This window comes from Heptranchias perlo, chromosome 31 (genome assembly GCF_035084215.1).
Source record: "Heptranchias perlo isolate sHepPer1 chromosome 31, sHepPer1.hap1, whole genome shotgun sequence".
In the NCBI taxonomy this organism is placed as follows: domain Eukaryota; kingdom Metazoa; phylum Chordata; class Chondrichthyes; order Hexanchiformes; family Hexanchidae; genus Heptranchias; species Heptranchias perlo.
Genome location: NC_090355.1, coordinates 26318127 through 26342195, shown reverse-complemented (window position 1 = coordinate 26342195; position 24069 = coordinate 26318127). Strand labels below are relative to the sequence as shown.

Here is a 24069-nt window from a genome sequence, read left to right as displayed (position 1 = left end):
TTCGTACAATTATGAACTCAACCAAATCTGGTTCTCAATAGAGAAACAGGTTTGTATGAAATCTCTGTTGTCAAATGAAATGTTGGTTGATCATTAAGTGCACTAAAACATGCAAATATACAATATTTTTTGTTTAGTTGAAATGTATATTAAACTTTTCAAGCCTAATTTCACAATGAGCCTGGCAGTCTATATTTCATTATTATGGTGGCAGCTGGGTAGTGCTGCACACAGGAATACTAACAGAGTGATAAGATATAGATTCAAACCTACGATTTCCAACTCAGTAATTTCATAGGGGAGGTGGCAAGTGGAGTAAAGACACTTCCCCACAAATATGAAAGCAACAAATAATGCTCTTGTTGACCTTCTTAAACATCAAGAGAAACTGTCCCACCTGCTTCTAGACTGGGAATGATATTCTACATGCCTGGTCCCAAATGACAGGAGGGGATATTCAGATATATAAATCTTCAAGGATAAGAACATATGTAAATTTGGAAGAAGACTATTTAAAACATCAATTTAATTCCTTCCACAGTCCAAAAATGAACTCTTTCCTCTGCCAACTCAACATCTTTATACTGTCATTTTAACACTCATATGAATCAATCACATTTAACTTTAGTTTAAAGGATACAATAGATTTACCTGTTCAGTTCAATCTATACAAAAAACATTTACTATTACATCATACAATAAAAACACTTACATTGAGCTAAAATGATCCTACCTTTTAGTCCAATTTCCAAAATTATTTGGTGTCATCTCATGACATCAAATTACTGTCACGTGATCAGCTATATTTGTTCTACCTAAATATTATACAATCCTGAGTCAATGTTGTTTCCACCACAAAATGGTCTGTGGATCAAATAGACCTGATGGGTTCAAACACCATTTCCCATATCATATTTTCTTCTAAACATAAGCAAAGCCAATTAGCAGAACTGTAACTATAGCAAAAACAGTTGTGCTGTGCCCCTTTAATAAAGCATAGCTAATCTTCATTCATGTTTCATTAGAAATATCCAAAACCCTAAATCATAATTTGTGCAGAACATTTCCATGTATTTTGTATTTTCTACACTACTCAAAAATATAAAGTTGGGCAATTTCATTGCAGAAGATCAGACGATATAATATGGAAATACTTCCACTACTTGATGTCTGCCTTTGCTTTTGTCTGGGAGGTGGAGAACAGATGGGAGAGAAGCAGAACTGGAAATGGAAGGCAGGAAATTAGTAAGTGAGTTTGGAAAGCAGAGGAAACAAAGGTTAGAAAATAAACATAGGAGTTTGGCAGTGCTTAAAGGTATATACCTCAATGCAAGCAGTATAGTGAATAAGGCAGATGAGCTGAGGGCACAGACAGACACGTGGCAGTATGATATTTTAGCTATTACAGAAATATGGCTTAAAGAGGGGCAGGAATGGCAGCTCAACATTCTTGATTCCAGGGTTTTCAGATGAGATAGAGAGGGGGAATAAAAAAGGAGTGGGGGTGGCAATTAAGATTAAAGAAACAATTACAGCTGTGAGGAGGGATGGTATGTTAGAACGATCATCAAATGAGGCCATATGGGTTGAGCTAAGGAACAAAAAACAGGCAATCACACTACTGGCAGTGTACTATAGACCCCCAAAATGTCAGAGGGAGATAGAAGAGCAAATATGGAGGCAAATTTGAGAAGTTCGAAAAGAATAGGGCAGTAATAGTAGGGGATTTCAACTACCCTAATGTTAACTGGGATACAAACAGTTTGAAGGGTATAGAGGGTAAAAAATTCTTAAATTCCATTCAGGGGAACTTTAGCCAGTACATAGCAAGCCCAACTAGAGAGGGGGCAGTTCTGGATTTAGTTTAGGAAATGAAGCTGGGCAGATGGAAGGAGTATCAGTGGGAGAGCATTTTGGTGGTAGTGATCATAATTCAGTTAGATTTAGCATAGTTATGGAAAAGGACAAAGATAGAAATGGAGTTAAAGTTCTCAATTGGGGAAAGGCCAATTTTACTAAGCTGAGAAGTGATTTAGCAAAGATGTACTGGAAACAGCTACTTGAAGGTAAATCAATGTCAGAGCAGTGGCAAGCATTCAAGGGGTTCAGAGTAAACATGTTCCCACAATGAAAAAGTTAGGACTGCCAAATCTAGAGCCCTTTGGATGTCAAAGAGCATACAGGGTAAGATAAGGCAAAAAAGGAAAGCTTATGTCAGACACAGAGAGCTCAATACCACAGAAAGCCTAGAGGCATATAGAAAGTGCAGGGGTGAAATTAAAAAGGGAAATTAGGAAAGCAAAGAGAAGGCATGAAAAAATATTGGCAAGTAAAAATCAAGGAAAAACGAAAGTTTTTTTACAAATACATTATAGTAACAGAGAGGGTAGATGAGGGCAATGCAGTTGATGTGATGAATATGGACTTTCAAAAGGCATTTGATAAAGTGCTGCATGGTAGGCTTATCATCAAGATTGTGGCCCATGGAATAAAGTGATAGACTTCAAGAGGCGGGTGGCATGGGCGGATACATGGCAGATGAAATTTAACGCAGAAAAATGCGAAGTGATACATTTCAGTAGGAAGAATGAGAAGAGGCAATATGAACTAGAGGGCACAACTAACTCTAAAAGGGGTACAGGTGCAAAGAGATCTGGGGGTATATGTGCACAAATCATTGAAGGTGGCAGGGCAGGTTGAGAAAGCTGTTTAAAAAAGCATACGGGATCCTGGGCTTTATAAATAGAGGCACTGAGTACAAAAGTATGGAAGTCATAATGAACTTTTATAAAACACTGATTCGGCCACAACTGGCGTACTGTGTCCAGTTCTGAGCACCGCACTTTAGGAAAGATGTAAAGGCCTTAGAGAGGATGCAGAAGAGATTTACTAGAATGATTCCAGGGATGAGAGACTTTAGTTACGTGGACAGACCGGAGAAGCTGGGTTTGTTCTCCTTGGAACAGAGACGGTTGCGAGGAGATTTGATAGAGGTATTCAAAATCATGAAGGGTCTAGACAGAGTAGAGAGAGAGAAACTGTTCCCATTGGCAGATGGGTCAAGAACCAGAGGACATAGATTTACGGTTATTGGCAAAAGAACCAAAAGGTGACACGAGGAAAAACTTATTTACACAATGAGTGGTTAGGATCTGGAATGCACTGCCCGAGGGAGTGGTGAAGGTAGATTCAATCGTGGCCTTCAAAAGGGAACCGGATAAGTACTTGAAAGGAAAAAATTTGCAGGGCTACGGGGATAGGGCAGGGGAGTGGGACTAGCTGGATTGCTCTCGCTTAGAGCTGGCGTGGACTCGATGGGCCGAATGGCCTCCTTCAGTGCTGTAACCTTTCTATGATTAAGAGCAAGAGGATAACTAAGGAAAGAGCAGAGCCTATTACAGACCAAAAAAATAACCTACGTGTGGCAGCGGAAGATGTTAGTATGGTTCTTAATGAATACTTTGCGTCTGCCTTCACAAAAAAGAGAGGGATGATGCAGACATTGTAGTTAAGGAGGAAGAGAGCGAAATATTGGATGGGATAAACATAGTGAGAGGGGAAGTATTAAGGGGATTAGTATCTTTGAAAGTAGATAAATCACCAGGCCTGGATGAAATGTATCCCAGGCTGTTAAAAGAAGCAAGGGAGGAAATAGCGGAGGCTCTAACCATAATTTTCCAATCCTCCCTGGATACAGGTGGTAGGGGAGGACTGCAGGACTGCTAACGTTGTACCGTTGTTTAAAAAGGATAGAGGGATAGACTGAGTAATTAAAGGCCAGTCAGTCTCACCTCAGTGGTGGGCAAGTTATTGGAATCGATTCTGAGGGACAGGATAAACCGTCATTTAGAAAGACACAGATTAATCAAGGACAGTCAACATGGATTTGTTAAGGGCAGGTCGTGTCTGCCTAACTTGATTGAATTTTTTTGAGGAGGTAACAAGGAGGGTCGATGAGAGTAGTGCATTTGATGTAGTATATATGGATTTTTAGCAAGGCTTTTAACAAGGTCCCACATGGCAGACTGGTCAAAAAAGTACAAGCCCATGGGATCCGAGGGAAAGTGGCAAGTTGGATCCAAAATTGGCTCAGTGACAGGAAGCAAAGGGTAATGGTCGACGGGTATTTTTGTGACTGGAAGGCTGTTTCCAGTGGGGTTCCGCAGGGCTCAGTACTAGGTCTCTTGCTTTTTGTGGTATATATTAATGATTTCGACTTAAATGTAGGGGGCGTGATTAAGAAGTTTGCAGAAGATACAAATATTGGTCGTGAGATTGATAGTGAGGAGGAAAGCGGTAGGCGGCAGGAAGATATCAATGAACTGGTCAGGTGGACAGGAAAGTGCCAAATGGAATTCAATCCAGAGGAGTGTGAGGTAATGCATTTGGGAAGTTCAAACAAGGAAATACACAATAAATGGGAGGATACTGAGAGACCTTGGAGTGCATGTCCACAGATCCCTGAAGGTAGCAGGACAGGTAGATAAGGTGGTTAAAAAGGCATATGGATACTTTCTTTTATTAGCCAAGGCATAGGATAAGAGCAGGGAGGTTATGCTACAACTGTATAAAACACCAGTTAGGCCGCAGCTTTGAGTACTGCATACAGTCCTGGTCACCACATTACAGGAAAGATGTAATTGCACTAGAGGGTACAGACGAGATTTACGAGGATGTTGCCAGGACTGGAGAATTTTAGCTGTGAGGAAAGATGGGAACAGAGGAGGCTGAGGGGTGATTTAATTGAGGTGTATAAAATTATGAGAGGCCGAGATAGAGTGGACAGGAAGGACCTATTTCCCTTAGCAGTGAGGTCAATAACCAGGGGGCATAGATTTAAAGTGATTGGTAGAAGGATTAGAGGGGAGCTGAGGAAAATTGTTTTCATCCAGAGGGTGGTGGGGGTGTGGAACTCACTGGCTGAAAGGAGGTTAAGGCAGAAACCCTCATAACATTTAAAAAGTACCTGGATATGCACCTAAAGTGCCATAGTCTACAAGGCTATGGACCAATTGCTGGAAAGGTGGCTCATTTTCCGCCTGCGAGGACACAATGGGCAGAATGGCCTCCTTCTGTGCTGTAAATTTTCTGTGCTAACAGATCGATCAAGTTTCCCCTCCCAATTAGAGTGAGACTCTTTTTTGGTAGCTCACACCATGAAAAAATGAATCACAGCTCCATACCTTTAAATGGATTTGCAATTTATCTTAACTGAGTGACCACTGACAACGCAGCCGACCTGTATCATGCATGATTTCACAAGACTATTGACACCGCAGCGGATTCTGCATCGCGTTACTGTGTTTTGGGGTTGGGTTTAGGATTGGGAGTTAATGATTAGGATTAGAAACTGCCATTGACAACGCTGTTGTCACTAGACGCGCGTGTGTTTGTAAATTCCTCGCTTCAGGTCAGAAACATCCAGCCGGAATGATTTTTTTTACTTTTGACATTTTGAAGTGTGAAGGAGGAACAGTGGTCACCAGACTTTTAGACAGATATAGATCTTACTTGAAACTTTTCCAGAGCTGCAGTTAATATTGGCAAAATGCTAATCCTGAATGAGACCGGTGATCAAATACTGAGTGAGACTGGTGAGTGACTCAGATCACCAATCCATTCAAAACGCACGGAGCTACGTTTATTTTCAGAAGCGAGATGCAGCAAAATAGGTTCTATGTTTAAACTAAAAGGAGTGAGACGATGTTGTTTTTTGATATCCACTGCAGCAACTTAGCACCTACGTAATAGCAAACATTTACCCACAACAACGGAACAAGCCGAATCTTTTTAATTTCAGGGAAAACCACCATACGTATAAGATCTATAATGACATTGATTTGATAATAAATGACAAGCACTGGCGCTGTTTACCTGCAGCGTCTGAAATACTCCGTGTTTCTCCGCGTAGACACCGAGCTCCGGTGAAATCCGCAATCGCTTATGTCTTGCGTCCATTTCTTTAGATTTTAAAAATAAAATACACACGTGGAGACAAGACCCTTCAATTAAGGGTGCACGAAGCGGTGGAGACCGCCCAGTTCTACCGTTATTGTATTTATGTTTTCTTCTTCACCGAAACGCCAACCGCCCGTTTCAGTTGAAGGCCGCGTTACCAAGGGAACCAGATGACGACCTGCAGCCGGGGCAACAAAGTTCAAACAGAGCGTTCGGAGTTACAGGAGTTCACACACTGACACCTTTGCAACAAAACAAAAGGGTAAACATTATTGATATGGAATTGAATTTTAAAACCTTTTAAGGCAACCATTTCATAAAGATAAGGACTAATTATGGACGGGCTGTGCTTTGTACATATTTTCAGATCGAAAATATTCTAATTGATGCAGCTATGTGGAAAAACAAGGGAAGGCAATTTTAAGAACATAAGAACATAAGAAATTGGAGCAGGAGTAGGCCAATCGGCCCCTCGAGCCTGCTCCGCCATTCAATAAGATCATGGCTGATCTGATCCCAACCACAAATCTAAAGAACACAAGAAGTCGGAGCAGGACCCGGCCACATAGCCCCTGGGCCCTCTCCGCCACCCACAGGGCATTGACCGATCCGAACTCAGCTTCATGTCCAATTTCCTGCCCGCTCCCCATAACCCCTAATTCCCTTTACTTCTAGGAAACTGTCTATTTCTGTTTTAAATTTATCTAATGATGTAGCTTCCACAGCTTCCTGGGGCAGCAAATTCCACAGACCTACCACCCTCTGAGTGAAGAAGTTTCTCCTCATCTCAGTTTTGAAAGAGCAGCCCCTTATTCTAAGATTATGCCCCCTAGTTCTAGTTTCACCCATCTTTGGGAACATCCTTACTGCATCCACCCGATCAAGACCCTTCACAATCTTATATGTTTCAATAAGATCGCCTCTCATTCTTCTGAACTCCAATGAGTAGAGTCCCAATCTACTCAACCTCTCCTCATATGTCCGCCCCCTCATCACCTCCTTGTAGACCCGAATGGTAAGAATGTGGAACGCGCTACCACAAGGAGTAGTTGAGACAAATAGCATAGATGCATTTAAAAGGGGAAACTAGATAAAGACATGAGGGAAAAAGGAACAGAAGGATATCCTGATAGGGTTAGATGAAGAGGGGTGGGAGGAGGCTCCTGTGGAACATGAACGCCCGCATAGACCAGTTGGGCCGGTAACCATGACTATAATATCTAATTTACAGGATGCTTAAACTGCTCTGAAACAAGAGGTCAAAATCTTAGCAATTCCATCCAGAACCTTTCAACTAAGTCTCTGATGAATGCATTGACCAGCGACTTGTTTCTGTGCTATAGACTCGATGTAACCAAAACTGTATCCAACATTTATCCTCAACAAAACACTACTAAAACAGATTTTCTGGTCATTTATCTAATTTCTGTTTGTGGGACCTTACTGTGCTCAAATTGCCTGCAACATTTGCCTGCATTATTACAACAGTGACTACACTTCAAAAATACTTAATTGGCTGTGAAGCATTTTAGACAGACGGGGGATGTGAAAGGCACTATTTAAATGCAAGTTCTTTCTTTCAGATGAAAACTATCAACCCTGCTGCAGTGTTGCCAAGCTCCAGGACACCCACACCAGTTCTGCAAAACCCAAGATGCCTACCTCCAGTACAGTACATGTTGCCTAAGGTCTTGCTTTGAACCATAGATTTTAAAAAAGATGAGGTAAAACAGATTGCGTAAGTAAAGGAACATATAATAAATAATCAAGGCCGCTTGTTTACAATTTTCACAGACGAGTAGATAGAATCATGACGTTCATTACCAAAAATACCAGTAAAAATCCCAGAATGCCATGTGATAAAAATGCAGTTTTACTTATTCATCCACCAAAAATCATTGACCCTGATAACATGTTGTGTATTGCATTGCATAACACTCCTATTGTTATAAAACACCATGAGCACCCCAAAGGTCGTCTGCTAGTATAATTATAAAAATGGTGCGTCTAGTATGCACTTGCTGTCCGTCATGTTTTAAGTATCACACTCAACCAATTAACCTTAGATCCAGTCTGACCTCTAATTGACATGACATCAAGGAAGACAAGAATATCTCTGGATAGCAGTCCTAGGATGTTCAGTTCCCTTTTCGCCTACCTGTTTGTGTCACAGCAGTGGGAGGGGTTCCAATAATTAAGTACCCATCTGCATTCATCAGAGTGTTAGTTGAAAGGTTCTGGATGTAATTGCTAAGATTTTGACCTCTTATTTCAGAGCAGTTTAAGCATTGTGTAAATCAAATATTGTAGTCATGGTTACTTGCTGTGTAATCATATTCCTTGTAAGTAAATTTGACTAAATTTTAGCCTTAATGCTAGAGTCTGGCAGTGTAGTGTCTTTTGCTTTTCAGAATGGACAGAAGCATTTGGTTAGTCCTGCAGTACACTATCCCATTTACAACATAGGAGATAGGGGGCCCAATTATGGAAACTGAATTTTTGCTGTGTACCTAGTAAAGAGTGTTGGGAGAAACTTGAATCATAAAAGTTAGCATACCTTGATCTTTACCTGTTGTCCTCCCTTCCCTCTTGTTTTGGCCAGCCCTACTAAGAGGCTCACTTGTCTTGAGTCAGTTCTGATAAAGCATTCCTCCCAAAACATTAACTTGTCTTTTCTCAAATTCTGATGGCCCTCATGTGCATATCCTGCATTTTCTATTTCTGCAACAAATTAATACTTAATCCACTGAAAAGTTCTGCTGTGTACAAATGGATTGTCATTAAGCTAAAGATTACCTTTAAAAATATATATATATATATAAAATTGTGTAACATATTACAAAACAAAGCAAACCTAACCAGTGAAAATTTCACCTGGCCCCACAAGATGGCGCTGTTCAGCTCTCTAACACTAAGAGGTTGTGGGAAGAACATAATCATGAAAAATGCAATTCTGTGTTCAAAGATGATGTAGCACATTAAGGTGATGCATGGAAGTAATATTTTATCTAATTATATATTGAAAATAGTGCAGCAAAAGGAAGTGAAAAATAGATTGTTAAATTATTTATTTTTGCAGAAAATAGTCCATCTAATGCAACAACAACTTGCATTTATATAGCACCTCCAACGTAATAAAACATCCCAAGACGCTTCACAGGAACGTTACCAATCAAATTTGACACCGAGCCACATAAGGTGATATTAGGACAAGTGACCAAAAGCTTGGTCAAAGAGGTAGGTTTTAAGGAGCGTCTTAAAGGAGGAGAGAGGTGTAGAGAGGAGAAGTTTAGGAAGGGAATGCCAGAGCTTTGGGCCTAGGCAGCTGAATGCATGTCAAACATGGGCATCGCACTTTTCTATATGCAAATTGAGTATCCACTAAAGATATATTAAAAAGAGAAGGAAGCCCTGCCATTTCCATCCTACAAAGAAGTTCTCCAAGCCACAGAAAATATTGACACAGGAGTCAATAGTTCCTAATTTACTTTAGCAATCATAATTTTTTGATAAAAGCAAGTCTGACTCCTAATTGATATGAGCATTGAGTTCAAAAATATAGAGCAATTACATCCTGTAGTCTTAAAGAGACACACCTTTTGAGCTTTAGCATCAGAATAATGTTGTGTTTTACATTGTGATGTGGTGGGGTGGTCTCTTCCTCTGGCACATTGAGAGAAAAAAGGAAGAGAGGTTAGAATGGTTTCCTGTGGAATTAATGTCATTTGTGTAGGAATTACATAATTGTTTCATAGTTTCACTGACAGTGAATGCAGGGTAATATAAAATGCGAGGGAAGAGAATTAGAAAGCTATAATGAACTCATAGTAACAGGAATAGGCCATTCAGTCCCTCGATCCTGTTCCTCCATTCAAATATATAATGGCTGATCTGTACCTTAACTCCATTTACTCACCTTTAATCCATTTCCCTTGGTACCCTTAAGGGATCAAGGGAGAGGGCGAGAGGTTTTGGGTCTGCCACCTGTAACAGTTCTCTCTCAGCTATTAATATCCTTGCAAAAGAAAGCAAAAAGAGCCAAATTTCCTTTACTATGACATGTGGTACTACATATTTCTTCTTAGCATAGATCACATAATGGGTGTGATGATATATGTATATAAACATGCAGCTACATAATATGTATAGGTTTTTGTAAGGTAAAAGCACTTATAGATGGAGATTGAGTGTGTAAGGGTCACTATGTCACCTAATGGACATCTATGGTGAGCAATTCAAGCCTTCTGACCTAGTGTGAGGGGGAGGACAGAGTGGCAGTCAGATAGGTTTCCTTCTCCTAATCCTCATCCAGTGACCCCTGCTATAAAATGTGCATGTAGATATTGGATAAGGACATGATGGGACTCAGCGGTGATAATCTTCATGATTGAATAGCCTACCAACCCTCACCTATGTAGACTTACATGTGAAGAATGTCCACTTGCACAGCTGCTGCTGCCTAAGTCAAATATTTACTTACCCTATTGAAAGTTGGCATTTAAGGAGAAAAAAAACTTTAATATGTAATTTTTTTTCTTTTCTAGTTAAGAGTACTGATTAATACTGATGTGCTCAGCATTTAGTGTTATATTTTTCATGTCATATGCCTTGCTTGGCTTGTCAGAAATATAACAAAAGATGGCCATTCGTTATTTAGTCATCTTTTCCCACCTACTTAGATGTCACATAGAAACAATACTTTTTGCCAGTAGACATTAGTTTATAGATGTTGTTGGTAAGAAAACAATGTTATCAGGCCTGGCCTATTGAGACAGACGACAGACACTGTACATGACCTGATGTCTGCAGGTTTGGTTAATTTGTGACACTTTATTGTGGTCTTAGAAAATAATTTCAGAATATGTACACAATAACTAAGTCATGAGAAAATAATTTATTTTTCATTTATAGTTGGCTTCCTGTTTAACATATATTGATATTGCTGCAGCAGATGTTCTACATACAAAGCTAATACTATACTAATCATCTCTGGAGGATGAATAATTAGTACAGTGTTATCAGAATGCTGAGTTTCAAAAATCTTTAAACTCACTGGGGGTCATTTTCAACTTTGCCACCTGGGTGGTACCTGGTGAACCAGAACCCCCCTCCCCCTTGTCGGAGCCCGACCATCTCATAACTTCATTCGACAAACAATGGTCCTTGACCAATTCATACTTCATACCACATTTCTTTTAATTCACTCAACACAAAGTCACCTTTGACAACACCTAGTACACTGTCCCAATACACCATACCTTCGGTAACACCTAGTACACTTTCCCAGTCCCAGGCTCTTTCAGCTGTCTGCAGCTACCTTACAACTGCTGTTCAGCTCATTTTTTTGGTCCATCTGGCTGGCCCCAGAGTTCCAGCTCATCAGCTCCATTACAGGTCTCAAATTCCAAACCAACCCCAGCTTCCTCTTTTAGCTATGTTCAGGGAGCTCCCTTTTAACTCTCATCTGACTCTGGAAGGTCTCCACCCACTCCAGCCTTAATTACTTCTTAAAGGTGAGGTCGCTTAAAAGGGCCATACCCTTACTCGGGGATCAGGGTCCTCAGTTGCTCTGCTGCACCCTTTGTGGAATCCAACCTTTTTCCCATTCCATTGATATCCCTAATGCTGTTAGTTGTAGCATGTCTATATACCAATGCGGTTAAAACTTTAATGTAGTAAATTTTGAGAGTTAGGCACTAGATCATTCCTATAGTACATAGGCATGTACAGAAGAAAAGACCATTTTGGTCCACCTGGCCGGCCCCAGAGTTCCAGCAGAGAATACAAAGTTCACAACCGACATCCTTCAATTGATTTTCTGACCAAATGTCTGTCCAACTCCCTTTTTAAAATTATGATATTATCAGCCTCACTAATGTCTCTGGAGCACTCATTCCAAACATTCATAACCTTCTGAGTGAAATAGTTTGATATGTCCATTGATCTTCATCTTTTGAGCTTCATCCCATTCCACTTTGTTGTCATTCTCAGGACCATTGTAAACAGTTTCTCAGGGTTCAAGTGATGTTAGGCTAAGTAACACAATTTATTGCAAGTGAAGTGCCTCAAAACATTTGAGATGTGACAAGACAGTATATAAATGAAAAATAATTGTAAAAATTCCACATGCTTTCATGGTTTATGATGTCATCTAAAGTCCAAGACTAGTCTTGTTTCTTCTAACCATCCATTACACTATATGTGATTTTAAATTGGGGTTAGGATAGCATTAATAAACCATTTATTCTCATAGGTTTGTGATGTAATCTGAATCTTAGAAAGGGAGATTGGAGAGGCTTGACAGTTGGAGGGGATGGATGGTCAGAGGGTAGATTTTTTTTTTGAGAAGTGAGATGATTATGGGTTTAAGGGGAGAGGGATGGTGCCTGAGCAGAGGAAACTAGGGTCCAGGGTGGGGAGTTGTGGTCAGGAATTGAGTGGGAAGAGAGTTTAGAGTTGGGTGTCATGGACAAAATAAGCTTGGAGAGGGCTAGGTGAAAGATTTCAGAAAGACAAGGGTTCAGGGCTAGGGTGGATGGATGACAGAGGAGGTGGTAGAAAGCAAAGAAGGCAGCTACACAAATGGTTTCGGAGACAGAAACATCCAATGAGCTCTTCGTATGTGGTGTTTGAAGTTGGGGGGGGGGTGCAGGAGATTGCAGTAATAAAGTAGTCAGAGATACCCTTGTTAGAGATCTAGACTTGAGTAAAGAGAGACCATGAGCGATGGTGAGGTCAAAGGAGTGGCCAAGGATATAGGTGAGGGAATTTATATGGTGAGATTGATAGAGGACACAAGGGCAATGAAGTCGGAAGAGAGGGAGCTTACAGGATTTGACATTTAGATTGAAATCATCGACAGTCACGGTACAAAGGTTAGGAGAAGAGAGGGCATCTCAGAGAGGTAGTTAGAATGGGGCTTGGGGGTGTTAAACAATAGCCAACAAAGTCCATCTCCAAGTCACACACCATCCTGACGTGGACATCTACCATTATTCTTTCAAGGTCACTGTCAAAATCTTGGAACTCCATACTTTAGACCATCATGACAGCAATGGTTTGAGAAGGTGACCCACCATCAACTTCTCAGGGTAAATAGGGATCGGCAATAAATGTGGCCTTGCCAGCATCAACCATGCTTAGAGATCAAATTTAAAAAGACAATATAAGCCAAGATAAAATAAAAAGAACAATCTTTGCAGAGGGGACAGAAGGAAAGTAATACATAAAACAAAGACAAAAAATAAAATCAGTAAAATTACTATAACACCATCTTCATACAGGCCAAATTTTCAATAGTATTTAACCGCGATTAATGCCTTAGGAGACCCACTGGTTAATATGGAGATTATATATATATATATATACGTGAGTGAGATAGTTAACGTGAATTACGTGTTTTGGTTCAGCCCAGTTGCTAGGTAATGGAGGTAAACAATGGTCACTAAGTGCAGTATAGTGGCAGCTGAAATTGTTTCTAGTTAACGTAACAAACTAGCCAAGTTGGGAAGAAAAAAATCCAACCAGAACACAACGCAACGGACTGAAATAAGGATTTGTGAATAATCCGGGATCCGTTCAAGGTTTGAGGTAGGCTATTGTTTCATTATTAATGATGCAATGTTAAGGTGAAATTATATATACAATTATTTGCATTGCAAATCTGTATTGTATTAGTAAACAATCTTTAGGTTAATACATTCAGATCATTAGCATACTCCATCAGTTTTATCATTTTTTACTGACATTTAATCGAGTTAGTTTTTAAAAAAAAATACTTTCCATGTTTAAACCCAGACTGAAGATTAGTGTGGTAAACGCAAATAAATGTCATACTCGGTGTAAGTGACTAATTTACATTTGCCAAATACAAAAGCAAATTCGATTTGTCTCACCTGAAAGAGGGACGGAGCGTTGTGAAATTTATTTATTATGTAAGGTATCATTTGTTTTGTTGCACGGTTTTTCCCTCGATCCTCAACTTTGATCCATCTCCTTTTTATTACTAAAATCTTGCAAACCACGTAATAAATGGGACAACTACAACTTTAACATGTTTACAAATGATGAATGCGAAACTGTAATATGAAATTGCAATAATACCTTCATTGTTTACGCTATGTAAAAGATTGCTCCATATGGAAAACATCAGCTTTATAGCAGTACGTTACAGTAGGGCATGTAGGAGCGCTGTGCAAAGTTAATACCTGAGTTTCACTCCCCCTTCCCCTTAAGTTTGCAGTTGATCATGGCATCATGACTTATAATACCATTCAAGCAGCACAATGGGTTGTTAGATGAGCACAAGTTCTTACTTGCATTTAATATGATTTGAAGCTGACTTGTAAACTGTTCACTTGGATATCCACCGAAGTAACACACAGAGAATTCACTGCAGAGCAAACACCATATAATCAATTGGGATTCGTTTTTAGCATTTTAATGTAACACTATCACACATTTATACAACCTGATATTTCTGGATTTTATCCATATATATTACATGAGAAGCTTTTAATTATATCTGTCCCATTACACCTTTGTAAAGTCTTACACTTCAAAGTGTGACCTCAGAAGTATCACCAAAGCATCACATGTTCTTAGGTCAAAAAGTCATAATTGGCTCCAATAGAACTACTTGTCTGTTAAGTTACCAATCTCTATATCAATGACTTGGATGAAAGGACTGAATGTATGGTTCCTAAATTTGCTGATGACACAAAGGTAGGTAGGAAAGTAAGTTGTGAAACGGTCATAAGAAGTCTGCAAAGGGATATAGATAGGTTAAGTGAGTGGGCAAAAATTTGGCAGATGGAATATAATGTGGAAAAATGTGAACTTGTCCACTTTGGCAGGAGGAATAAAAAAGCAGTATATTATTTAAAAGGAGAGAGGTTGCAGAAATCAGGTACAGAGGGATTTGGGTGTCCTAGTACATGATTTAAAAAGTTAGTATGCAGGTACAGTAAGTGATTAGGGAGGCAAATGGAATGTTGTCATTTATTGCAAGGGGAATGGAATATAAAAGTAGAGATGTTTTGCTACAGTTGTACAGGGCATTGGTGAGACCACATCTAGAATACTGTGTGCAGTTTCAGTCTCCTTTTTTAAGAAAAGACATAATTGCTTTGGAGGCGGTTCAGAGAAGGTTCACTCGACTGATTCCTGGGATGAGAGGGTTATCTTATGATGAAAGGTTGGACAATTGGGCCTGTATACATTGGAGTTTCGAAGAATGAGACATGATCGTATCGAAACATATAAGATCCTGAGGAGACTAGAAGGGATAGATGCTGAGAGGATGTTTCCCCTTGTGGGAGAGACTAAAACTAGGGGCCACAGTTTAAAAATAAGGGGTCTCCCATTTAAAACGGAGATGAGGAGAAATATTTTCTCAGAGGGTCGTGAGTCTGTGGCACTCCCTTCCCCAGAGAGCGGTGGAGGCAGGGTCATTGACTATTTTTAAGGCTGAGTTGGATAGACTCCTGATTAACAAGGGAGTCAAAGGTTACAGTAGGTAGACGGGAAAGTAGGGTTGAGGTCACAATCAGGTCAGCCATGATCTTATCAAATGGCCTACTCCTGCTCTTAATTCTTATGTTTGTAAATATTGAGTTGATGAAATGTAAATCAATGAAACATCAGCGAAAAGTAACCAGCAATCAAACCCCTCAATCTTTTTTCAAAACTGCCATTCTAACCATCAAGTACCACAAAACTGAATTAGTTTCCTCTATCAGCTGCCATTTTTATTCTTCCCTCAGGCCAGTGCACACAGCTTGAAATAACATGTATAACATAATGAACATAAAAAATGTACACATCTCACTAAATATTACCCACAGAATTGGTTATTGGAAATGTTTACAAGAAGTTTCCTCCACTTAGGCCAGCCCTTCTATCTGGACCCTGGGACTTGAATTGGAAATGTCACATGGGCATGGGAGATGGGAGTTTTCAGTTCCTGTAGGGAAATTCTGGGGGGCTAATTTCCACTTTGGGTGCAGATGAACATATGAAATTGACGGGCAGGAAAAGACCAGCTGGTCCATCAAGCCTGCCCCACACAATGATGGCCAGAGCATCATGAGATCATGACGGAAAACTGGTATTTGCTGATCCGCCACCCAATGTACACCTCACCCAATTTTCCTTTCCACTGACAATCCGCAACTGACAGATTTCCGCACGCGCCCAAAGTGAAAATGACGCCTTCTATTGTGTGAGCTAGAGAGAGAAAGAAATGTATTATGGGAGTTGTAGTTTTCAACTTGCTTATGTTAAGCCCAACGTGTACTGTGATGACCCAGGCAATTCATTTACAAATATGAACGAGTGGTGGAAAAATACGTTTTTTTTAAGTGTTTATACAGTTTGAGCTTTTAAAGGAAACAATCTGAGCTAATGATGTTATTAGGGATGTGTTTTCTATGCTGCTGAGGGGGAATAGGGACAAATGTTTCAGATAGTTTGGACATTGTGGCCTAACTAGTGAGTCAGTCAGCCAAACATGGATGTGGTGAATGATCACCTGTTCAGGTATTCGGTCATTGGAGTCTTAGAGGGAAAACCTCCCTGGATACTGTACACTATTGACAGCTTCAGCAAGAATTACAAATCCATGGTGAGAAGTAATGAGGTGGGGGTGGTGATGATATCTTCTATAATCATGTATATAACTTAGAAAAAAGAATAATTGAGAAGGAGGAGGGACTCAAATAAGTAAATAAAACACTTGAATCTTAAACAAATACTTCAAATTCACTGTGGGAGTTAAAGCAAAATATAAAATGTTATAATATAAATAATGATATAAGATGTTTTCAGAAGGGAAGAGAAAAAACATTTAATTAGGAGGGACAGTAAGTAATGCAGATGGGAGCAGGAAGTTGCAAAGGGACATAGGCAGATTAAATGACTGGGCAAAACAATGGCAGATGGAGTTTAATGTGGGCATGTGAGGTCATCCACTTTGGATTCAAGAAAGATAAATCAGAGTATTTTCTAAATGATGAGAAACTAGGAACTGTAGAGGAGCAAAGAGATTTGGGAGTCCAAGTACACAAATCATTTAAAGCTAGTAGACAGGTACAAAAAGCAATCAAAAAGGCTAATGGAATGTTTGTAATCTAGCCCCTTGAGATAAATACTTTTGGGGCGGAAGTTATGCTTCAGTTATATTGAGCCTCGGTCAGACCTTATCTAGAGTGCTGCATTCAGCTCAATTTTGGGCACCACCCCTCAGAAAGCATAGATTGGCCTTGAAGGCTGTGCCACGCAGATTCACCAGAATGATACCGGGGCTTAGAGGGTAAAATTACGAGGACAGGTTGCATAAACTTGGCTTGTATTCCCTTGAGTATAGAAGATCGAAGGGTGATCTGATTGAGGATTCGCTAGGGAAGATACAAAGAACTATTTCTTCTGATGGGGGTGGGGGGGGAGGATCAGGAATGAGGGGACTTAGTCTTAAAATTAGAGCACGGCCATTTAGGAGGGAAATAAGGAAGCACTTTGTCACAAAGGGTAGTAGAAATCTAGAATTTTCTGCCCCAAAAGGCTGTGGATGCTGGGACAATTGGAGCTTTCAAGACTGAGATCGGTAGATTTTTTTTTAAGGTAAGGGTATCAAGGGATATGGAGCTACGGTGGGTAAATGGAGTTGAGGCATAAATCAGCCATGATCTAAATGAATGGTCGAGCAGGCTCGAGGGGTTGAATGGCCTACTCCTGTTCCTATGTTCCCAAAGATTCTTGCATTGTGAAAATGTTTTGTAAATGGTAGGTAAATACTATTACAAATATTACATCTAAGGCCGTATCTTGAAATATCAATATGCTATATAATTTTTTTTTACCTCAAATCAATCATATGATTCATTGCTACAGTAAATGTGTTGTATTACAGCATTGGATTAACCAATCTCATGTTTATCTTGCAATGGAGCAGTAGTTAACCTCAAAAGATGCATTCCAATTCCTGCAATTCCTGTGAATGATGTCACAGGACATCTACTCGTATCTATCAAATTAAATAGGGGAGGAATAAATGAATAAAGCTTAGCAGCAGCAGAAAGTAAATCAGGATTGTGTGTTCGGAGGAGAATTTCTAGGACAACTATCAGGCTCTTCGCTAAGGGCAAAGTGGTGAACTTTTTTTTCAAAAAATATACTTTATTCATAAAATTTGCAGCAATACATACAATACAGTTGTCATATCACATTCCAAACATACACTACAGATTATACAATTTGCAGGTTACATCAAGGAGAGTTCAATTAACACATTGTACATAATTACAGTTCATGACACTCTAGGGTGCCTCATTGCATTACAGTCAATACAGATTATTGGTTACAGATTAATTACAGGTACATTACATCAATTTGAATTTTACATTATGCCCGAGGGGTTTTTCCCTGATTGCAGCCCCTCGGTATACAATGGCCCACTCACTTAACCTGTCTATATCCCTTTGCAGACTCTGTGTCCTCTTGACAGCTTACTTTCCCAGCTAGCTTTGTATCTGAACTTTCTGACCAAACTGTTGCAGCTTTCAAGTTTCAAATTTCATGTTCTTATTCATAGCCCTTTAGGTTTACTCCTTTGGTGTTACATTTGTTACAGCATCTGAACTGTAAAAGTTTGTTGTGACTCACTTAGCTCATGGATTTCCATCAGAACAGTGCTTGGGCCTCAGCTATTTATAATCTATATTAATGACTTAGATGAAGGGACCGAGTGTAATGTATCAAAGTTTGCTGATGATACAAAGCTAGCTGGGAAAGTAAGCTGTCATGAGGACACAGTCTGCAAAGGGATATAGACAGGTTAAGTGAGTGGGCAAGAAGGTGGCAGATGGAGTACAATGTGAGGAAATGTGAGGTTATTCACTTTAGAAGGAAAAATAGAAACAGAATATTTTTTAAATGATGAGAAACTATTAAATATTGGTCAGAGGGATTTGGGTGGCCTTGTGCACGCAACACAGTTAAAATGCAGGTACAGCAAGCAATTAGGAAGGCAAATGGTATGTTGGCCTTTATTGCAAGAGGGTTGGAGTACAAGAGTAAGGAAGTCTTGCTGCAATTCTACAGGGCTTTGGTGAGACCACACCTGGAGTACTGTGTACAATTTTGGTCTCCTTACCTAAGGAAGGATATACTTGCCTTAGAGGCGGTGCAACAAAGGTTCACTAGATTGATTCCTGGGATGAGAGGGTTGTCTGAGTAGAATGGGCCTATACTCTCTGGAGTTTAAAAGAATGAGAGGTGATCACTTTGAAACATATAAGATTCTGAGAGGGCTTGACAGGGTAGATGCTGAGAGATTGTTTCCCCTGGCTGGTGAGTCAAGAAAGGGGGCATAGTTTCAAGATAAGAGGTCAGCTATTTAGGACTGAGATGAGGAGAAATTTCTTCACTCAGCTGGTTGTGAATCTTTGGAATTCTCTACCCCAGAGGGCTGTGGATACTCAGTCATTCAAAAATGACATCGATAGATTTTAGGACTCTAAGAGAATCAAGGGATATGGGGATCGGACGGGAAAGTGGAGATGAGGTTGAAGATCAGCCATGATCTTATTGAGTGGCAGAGCAGGCTCAAGGGATCATGCTCCTATTTCTTATGTTCTGATCTAAACTGATGGCTTTTATCTGCTTCCTTAAAAGCCATGAATGAGCTGAAGGCTACCCTGCGAGATCTGGAACAACGCTATGCACTCTTCAAACAGCAACAATTCACATTTATTGCAGCTCTGGACCATACACGTGAGAATGCCCATGACAAGACCAGATCTGTGACTACCCTTTCACAGGTAACTAACTATATGTGCTTATTATATTATAGGTACTCAAAAGAGGATTCTGCTTAAATCAGAACTGTATTAACGGGGCTATTTTTTGATTGTTTCCATTGAAAAATCAATTAATACATTTAGATCTGTATCTAATCTATATTTAAACATGGAAGAACTTCCACTTACTATATATCTATAATGCATGTCCCATTTAACCCTGATATAGTTTCAGATGTCATTCAAATCAGTAACTCAAATGTAAAGTAGTTTCATTTTAATTCTGTATAGCTCATTGATAAGTCCACATTTGGAATATTGTGTGTTATTTTGGGAACCCTATCTTCAAGAGATTGTTGATGCGGAAGAATGACGAGGATGATTTCAGGAGGGACTGGAAGAACTGAAAAAGATGGTTGAAGGAACATGAACCAGATTTTCAAAATTCTGGACAACATGGATAATGTAGATTATCTAACATGCTTATTTAATGTGACTTCTGGGTGTAGAATAATAGAATCATATAGGAGGAGACCATTAAATCCATTGTGCCTGTGCCAGTTCTTTGAAAGAGCTAGCCAATTAGCCCCACTCCTCTGCTCTTTCCCCATGGCCCTGCAATTTTTTCCTTTTCAAATATATATCCAACTCCCTTTTTGAAAGTTATTTTTGAATCTGCTTCCACCACCTTGTCAAGCAGTGCATACCAGATCATAACTTGCTGCGTAAAAAATATTTTCCTCCTCTCCCCCCACCCCCAGTTCTTTTGTCAGTTATTTTAAATCTGTTTATTGACCTTCCTGCCAGTGGAAACAGAGTCTCCCTATCTACTCTATCAAAACCCTTAATAAATTTGAAAACCTATTAAATCGCCCCTTAACCTACTCTGCTCTAAAGAACAATAGCAGCTTCTCTAGCATCTCCACAGAGCTAAAGTCCCTCAGCCCTGGTACCATTCTAGTAAATCTCCTTTGCACCCTCTCCAAGGCCTTGACATCCTTTCTAAAATGTGGTGCCCAAAATTGGACACTATACTCCAGCTGAAGCCTAACCAGTGATTTGTAGCTCTGCAAACATCAAACATCTCAACAATGCAAAGGTAATCCACATACCTCTAAGCAGCATTCTATGCTTGGAATGCAGACCTTCAATTATATCAACTTTGGTGGCTGGATCATCCTTGGAAATAGGGGTAAAGTTTTGGGCTGGAACCTCAGCAGATACTCTCCTTTCTTAAGGAATTGTGATCCATATTTCCACCCTCTTCGCTAAACCAAGGAGCACAACCCCAGTTTCTCTTGTCTCTCCCTATGACTGTACAAAAAAAAATCACATACCTCGTTATGCCATCCCTGTATCATATATATTTATCTTTCCTAACTCGTTGAAAGGTGGCACCATGAGTTAATTACACAAGTGAGCATTCAATTTCCAATATAAAACAATGGCTAAAAAGTGCAAAACCATAGCTTTTTCCAATGCCCATTTTATCAAAGCAATTTTTTAATTACTGCATTTTGTGGTGAAGCCTTTGGGCCATTTATCATGTAATATCACTGGTCATTAGGGTGACACTGTCTTTTCATATGTGGTTGAGGTTTTCACTCGAGTCTGGAATGATTAGATAAAGTTGCCCTCTCCCTGCCAGTAACAAGGGATGTTTATGCAGTGATCCACAGAATAAAATTGGCCTCCAATCCAACAAATGTATTATTGGTGGTCTCACTCATTGGGGCCAAAGGGATAGCTGGCATGAGAAATAGAAACATGAGCACTGCTGCAGTATGGGGTGTACTCTTCTGGGAATTAAAGCAGGCTGGATTGCCTCTGGTTGCTGATTATGAGCAACATCATAGCAGGAAGCTTTCCTTTGATCACTGTTCTAGCAAAGCAGTGAATGTGTTATTTTAGATCACTTTTATGATTTTGCTAGGGTCAGTGCAGCTCTAACAACACTCAAGAAGCTCGACACCATCCAGGACAAAGTAGCCCGCTTGGTTGCTATCCCATCCACCACCCTAAACATTCACTCCCTTCACCACCGGCGCACCGTGGCTGCAGTGTGTACCATCTACAGAATGCACTGCAGCAACTCGACAAGGCTTCTTTGACAGCACCTCCCAAACCTGTAACCTCTACCGCCTAGAAGGACAAGGGTAGCAGGCACATGGGAACAACACCACTTGCACGTTCCCCTCCAAGTCACACACCATCCCGACTTGGAAATATATCGCTGTTCCTTCATAGTCACTGGATCAAAATCCTGGAACTCCCTACCAACTAGCACTGTGGGAGAACCTTCACCACATGGACTACAGTGGTTCAAGAAGGCAGCTCACCACCACCTTCTCAAGGGCAATTAGGGATGGGCAATAAATGCTGGCCTTGCCAGTGACGCCCACATCTCATGAACAAATTTTTTAAAAAGTGAACACAATATTAATGACATCACTAGCACTTAATGACCAGAAGAAATCTGCCTCCTTTGTTGGAACAAAATTAAGGAAACTTTACTCTGCAGCTGGCTTATGCTGTTTCTGATCTGGGAGTATTATATTTCCAGCAGTGACACTCCTCACACTGGTGAGCACAAAATTCAACAAATATGTACCATTTCATATTAGACTCAAAAATGGCAAAAGCTTAAAAATTATGGGTTTTCTGGAAATAATGCAATCTTTCTGTGATGAATAATGATTAAATACACAGTACCTTTTATATTATTTAATTAATGTTATACAATGGAACTCTAAGACAGCACACAACAGTGGACATGGTTAACATCTGTAAACCCCTAAGTCTCCGCCGAACTGCCATTGATGACACCAGGTACTTTCTCGCTCTCTCTGGAAGGCATAGAAAGTCAGGGAGGCATCATCATCATTGTCTACTCTTGTGTAGCTCTAGTCAGCTGCTTTCACAAGCACATTGGTAGAGGCCTAGGAGCAGGCTGGTGGCCTAGAATGAAGGTACATACCTGTCATCTGAGCTACAGACAGTCTGTGACATAGGAACACAAAAGAAAGGGGAAGTAGGAAATATACTGTAGAAAGTGCTCTTCTCAGTTATTTAATTGTTACTGTCTAAATACTAGAAATGATGTGGAGACAAGTCATCAATAATGGTAAAACTTCTTTTACATTGTTAACTGATGTCATTAGATCAATTTAAATTTTTATTTTAACTTTTCTCTATGTAGGTTCAAAATTACCTGGACCACTACTGTAACAATGCAACTGACAAGCGAGTCCTGATCATGTTCCTAGATCTTTGCAAAGACCTAAGTCAGTTCTGTAGTAAACTCCAGGATTCAAATCCCAATGCATGCTCATCTGATGATATACTGGAGAAGTGCAAAGTCCTTCTCAGCTGCAACCATGACATGTCTAAGATCCGAGCCAAGTAAGCAGTAATATTACTATAAGGCTTGCATCAATGTAGTCAACCTAACTTCACAATGATACACAATTTTGCTAAAGAAAGCCTTGTCTTGGTGTGATCCAGTAGCTCAAGCAGTTAAATGTTTCACTTAAAACTGAAAGGTCACAAGTTATATCCCAAACCCATTTACTGAAATTCACTTACCTCAGATCAGTAGTTCATGACCCCATAGCTGGGTTTATCTGACCGATTTCTACATAGAACATTGATAATAGTCAAAAACTTTGGCATAGTTTAAACTTCAGAAAATTAGACCAGATAACCCCTGCAAGTGTCAAAATCTTGGCAGTACCTTACCCATGTCCAACAAAAACATACTTTGCATATATATTTGGCTGCTGTTCCAGATCCAAGCCCAATGTTATAAATTGGATAACCAGGTGGTGATGGATAGAACACTAAAGCCTGGTCTTCAGTTGCTTCTAAGCCTTTATTCACAGAGCTCCACATGACACCCACACCACACCCTAGATCAGCTCCAATATAAATGGATACAAGAGTTCCCAATTGATACTCACCACCTGAATACAATTAACACTAATTGATATAAATCACATGGATACAATTAACACCCAATCCTTCCATCTCCCTTTTTTTTCTCTTGCCGTACTTAGGGCCTTCTCTGCTGTCTCCTCCCCTTCCTGTCACCCGTCATACCACCTTTCATTTTGCCTTTTGAGTAACTTGCCCTCTTAATCCCTACCCCAATCCATCATTATTATTCATCTGGCTTCCTACTCTCCTACCACTGTCCCAGGCTTGAATTTCCATTGAATAAGCCCATAGCTACACTCTGCCTCTCTTGGCGTTCTCTGAAGGGTCCACTAAGGCAATCCTCGCTGCATTCCTATGACCAACTGCCCCATCTGTCTCT

The 24069-nt window shown here is 40.0% G+C and overlaps 2 protein-coding genes across 5 annotated transcripts in view; one reads left to right on the top strand and one right to left on the bottom strand.

Moving 5' to 3' along the window:
• ak8 (adenylate kinase 8) overlaps window positions 1–6128 on the bottom strand; it is a 112144-nt gene extending 106016 nt beyond the window's left edge. Inside the window, exon 1 of the mRNA XM_067969774.1 lies at window positions 5875–6128. Coding sequence (XP_067825875.1) covers window positions 5875–5958 — 84 coding nt within the window. The 5' untranslated portion in view covers window positions 5959–6128. The remainder of the gene's footprint in view (window positions 1–5874) is intronic.
• spaca9 (sperm acrosome associated 9) overlaps window positions 5420–24069 on the top strand; it is a 37367-nt gene continuing 18717 nt past the window's right edge. For 2 of the 4 annotated variants that reach the window (XM_067969779.1, XM_067969776.1), the window contains exons 1-4: window positions 5420–6220; window positions 7542–7682; window positions 19630–19775; window positions 22954–23156. In XM_067969779.1, the coding sequence (XP_067825880.1) occupies window positions 19632–19775; window positions 22954–23156 (347 nt within the window). In that variant the 5' untranslated portion in view covers window positions 5420–6220; window positions 7542–7682; window positions 19630–19631. Of the gene's footprint in view, window positions 6221–7541; window positions 7697–13424; window positions 13549–19629; window positions 19776–22953; window positions 23157–24069 lie in introns of those variants that run through there. The other 2 variants (XM_067969777.1, XM_067969778.1) reach the window with 2 other exon arrangements.